The 4,156-nt window shown below is 35.3% G+C and overlaps 1 protein-coding gene across 1 annotated transcript; it reads left to right on the top strand.

Moving 5' to 3' along the window:
* The first annotated feature begins 737 nt into the window (after window positions 1-737).
* On the top strand, window positions 738-3,647 carry LOC108331465 (glyceraldehyde-3-phosphate dehydrogenase, cytosolic). Its single transcript, XM_017566157.2, has 12 exons — window positions 738-879; window positions 1,019-1,042; window positions 1,158-1,258; window positions 1,392-1,507; window positions 1,601-1,700; window positions 1,916-2,062; window positions 2,156-2,216; window positions 2,310-2,407; window positions 2,524-2,666; window positions 2,831-2,914; window positions 3,056-3,145; window positions 3,317-3,647. Exons 1-12 carry the CDS (start codon window positions 876-878, stop codon window positions 3,363-3,365), a joined length of 1,017 nt encoding a protein of 338 aa, XP_017421646.1. The 5' UTR covers window positions 738-875; the 3' UTR covers window positions 3,366-3,647.
* Window positions 3,648-4,156: the final 509 nt, after the last annotated feature.

The following is a 4,156-nucleotide window of genomic DNA, read 5'->3' as shown; positions in this document are numbered from 1 at the left end:
GACTTAGATCTTAATATATTAAGTCGAGTAGAGTTTGAACAAGTGTACCAAAATTTACTTATATTTTATAATTAATTATTTATGTCACTTGATTAATATAAGATTAGTATAAATTTTATAAAAAGTAATATTGATCAAATTAGAAACACTCAAATTAGATGGCAAAGTTTTAAAAAATTACCATAATAATAATAATAAAATATTTAATTTTTATTTATTTTAACAAATGCTGACTTTATCTTATTATATTATTTTTCATATAAAATATTTGTAAATTATACATAGAGAAAGATGACAAACAATACATTGATGATTCTTTTTCATATAACGTTGTATATAGAGAAATGCATTCTTTTGTTACCAAATTTGATAAAATGTTTTCAATTCATATGGTTTTAACTAGTTTTTGTATGGAAACGCCGAAAAACCTACTAAAAGTAAAATTTCCATTATTAACGGGATAATAGATTGATTAGTTTTTAATTTTAACAATACAAGTTAATTAAAATAAAGCATAGATGTTTGAATTTGTGAAAAACAATATTTTTAATAATAATAGTAAATAGCAGAAAATCCTAAACCTTTAATAACATTACAAAACCATTTAAGAAAACTATTAAAATAGAAAGAATGGAATATTCGCATATTGCAGTGAAACCTAATATGACTGGGAGTTCCGGTAATAATAGTCACTCTCAACGGAACTTACTTAACGCACATACCGGTTATTCCGGTCTTTTACTCTTCTGTCTCTCTTTCTCTACCTTATTAAAACCCTACCTCACCAAAGCACTCCATCACCTCACTCATATACTTAGTTCTGTTCTCAACTTCTGCTATTTTTTCTATCCCTAATTTTTCTCTCTTCTCCAGTTATGGGTATGCAAATAGTCACCACATTTTCTCCATTTTTTCTTTTATTTTCTCTTCTCTTCGTTTTCACCTCTTTTCCGTTTCTCACCTTTTTCTTCTTTCTGTTTCGTTTTCCTTTTATTTTCCAATGAATTGCGTGGATCAGGCAAGGTCAAGATCGGAATCAACGGTACACCATCGTCATCCTCTGTTCTCCCTTATCTTCCTTCAGATCAGTTCAACACTCTTTCAACTGTTTCATTTTCGTTTTTGTTTTTGAAATTTATTTATTTGAAATGTAACAGGATTTGGAAGAATTGGCCGTTTGGTGGCCAGGGTGGCTCTTCAGAGAGACGATGTGGAACTCGTTGCTGTTAACGATCCCTTCATCACCACCGATTACATGGTACACACCTTCTCTTTTCCCTCGCTGTGACCACTATAACATCATTTACTGTTCAGATCGGCAAGGTTTTTCATTTCTATATTGTTATTAGCCGTTAGATCTGGTTGTTCACGGTGTTTGGTTCCGTCTGTAGACATACATGTTTAAATACGACAGTGTTCACGGACACTGGAAGCATCACGACGTCACCGTTAAGGACTCCAGTACCCTTCTCTTCGGTGAGAAGCCAGTCGCTGTTTTTGGACACAGGTCTATTTTTCACCCTTTTTCATGTGTTCCAATATTTGTTTATGTGTATTGTAAGTGTTCACTTTTTTTGTTAAATCTTTTGTTCGTCCTCAGGAACCCTGAGGAGATCCCATGGGGTGAGACTGGAGCCGATATCATTGTTGAATCTACTGGAGTTTTCACCGATAAGGACAAGGCCGCCGCCCATTTAAAGGTTTCTATTTACAGCACTATACCTTTACCTCTATTAAATATTTCCACGCGTTGGTTGTTTTCTGTGGTCTATGTTTGAAGCTCTGTATCCTAATTTAACTGCCTGTTTTTTCAAATATATTTTGAATTGAGATTTATATTTGTATGCGAAGTGTACATATACCTGTAGTATTTAGTGTAAGATGGAATTTTAATGTTTGTTCTGTCTTTTTACAGGGTGGTGCTAAGAAGGTTATTATTTCTGCCCCCAGTAAGGATGCTCCCATGTTTGTTGTTGGTGTTAACGAGCACGAGTACAAGCCAGAGCTCGATATCATTTCCAATGCCAGCTGCACGACCAACTGCCTTGCTCCTCTCGCCAAGGTTTGCTGTTTGCCTGATTACGTGTAATATATTTTATTTTGTTGGTTGTGTTGTGACTACTATAGTTCTAATTGTTTCCTGTTAATTTTGCAGGTTATTAATGACAGATTTGGCATTGTTGAGGGTTTGATGACCACAGTTCATTCCATCACCGGTGAGTCTCTGTCTAAATGGTTTTCCTGTTGCATGTTTTGACTCATACATGCTAATTACTAAGTCTGGTTTATGTTATTGTTTTGCAAACCAGCTACCCAGAAGACTGTTGATGGACCATCAGCCAAAGACTGGAGAGGTGGAAGAGCTGCTTCATTTAACATCATTCCTAGCAGCACTGGAGCTGCCAAGGTGAATATTTCATCCAATATAGTTTGGTGTTTCTGGCTTTGCCATAAGGTTGATGTTTAATTGTGTATAGACAACCCTCTTTTTGATTTTTACGATTCTTATTTTTCTGTGCCAAGGCTGTTGGGAAAGTCCTTCCTTCTTTGAATGGAAAATTGACTGGAATGGCATTCCGTGTTCCCACCGTGGATGTTTCCGTTGTTGACCTCACAGTGAGGCTGGAGAAGAGTGCTAGCTATGACGAAATTAAAAATGCTATCAAGTAAGGACAGAATACTCTTACTGATGTTTTGGTGTTGAATCTTTTGCACATTTTTGTGACTTTTGCTATTCGAAATTCAATTCAAGAGGTGCGCCCATTCCGGGATTGGTCCTTGCCCACTGTCTTATATAAATGTTGTCTTATATAAATGTTGTCTTTCTCAGGGAGGAATCCGAGGGCAAGTTGAAGGGAATTCTTGGTTACACCGAAGATGATGTGGTCTCCACCGACTTTGTGGGTGACAGCAGGTATAAATTTTGCCATAGTTGGGAAATTATTCACCATACATGGGTCACTGTAGTGATGCTTCCTTTCCAAGTTTTTGTTGCCTTGTGTTGTTGACAATTCATTTATCTGTTATTGAATATTTTGTCATATCATTGTTCCAGATCAAGTATTTTTGATGCAAAGGCTGGAATTGCATTGAACAAAAATTTTGTGAAGCTCGTCTCGTGGTACGACAATGAGTGGGGATACAGGTAATAATCCACTTGAAACCGTTATTATATATAACAGTGTGATAGTGCGCGAGGTAACAGATTTTTGGTTGATTAATTATTAACCTAATGTATTAATGACGCGAATCAGGTATTGATTTATTATTATTCATTGGGCTAGATCTAATACCTGCTGGGTTCCATGTCTTGCAGCTCACGTGTGATTGACCTGCTTGTTCACGTTGCCAAGATCTCTCTTTAAACTTGGACGGCACAGTAGTACTTTGTTTTTACGATTTTCTGCGTCCAGTAATGTCTTTCTGGAGCAAAAGTGAGAGGTCTGAATAAATAATCGGATTGTTGATGCAGTGGTATTTATGTACCCTGTGAGGAGGAGCATGAGCTCTTTTTGGGCATTTGGTATTGTCTTATGAAGGGATGTAGTTTTTGGATTTCTAGATAATTGCGAATGTACTTTGGCTTTTTATGTACTTGCTGATGTAGTTGTCTCTATTGATTGCTATATTGGATGTTTGACCCTCCATTTTTCGTTTGTGGTTTTACTTGAGATTGAAAGTATAAAATAATTCTTGAGGGCTTAATTGAACCCAGTCATAGTTTTCTATTTATAAAAATAAATTGATACAAAATACATGATAAAAAAGTAACTCTAGACACAATATAATCATGATAAATAGGGTAATTCTAGACATAATATAATCATGATAAATAGGGAAACTCTAGACATAATATAATCATGATAAATAGGGAAACTCTAGACACAATATAATCATGATAAATAAGGTAAATCTAGATACAATATAATCATGATAATTAGGATAAATGTCAAAACTGAAATTTTAGGGGCTGTCGGCGGCCATGGCGGCCGGCATGACCGCCGACCGTCGACAGACAGCAGAAACTCGGAAGAAGATCAGAGAACTTGCTCTGATATCAACTTGAGATTGAAAGTATAAAATAATTCTTGAGGGCTTAATTGAACCCTCTCATAATTTTCTATTTATAAAAATAAATTGATACAAAATACATGAT

Source organism: Vigna angularis, chromosome 4 (assembly GCF_016808095.1).
Source record: "Vigna angularis cultivar LongXiaoDou No.4 chromosome 4, ASM1680809v1, whole genome shotgun sequence".
Taxonomy (NCBI): domain Eukaryota; kingdom Viridiplantae; phylum Streptophyta; class Magnoliopsida; order Fabales; family Fabaceae; genus Vigna; species Vigna angularis.
This window is presented reverse-complemented; position numbering and strand designations above follow the sequence as displayed.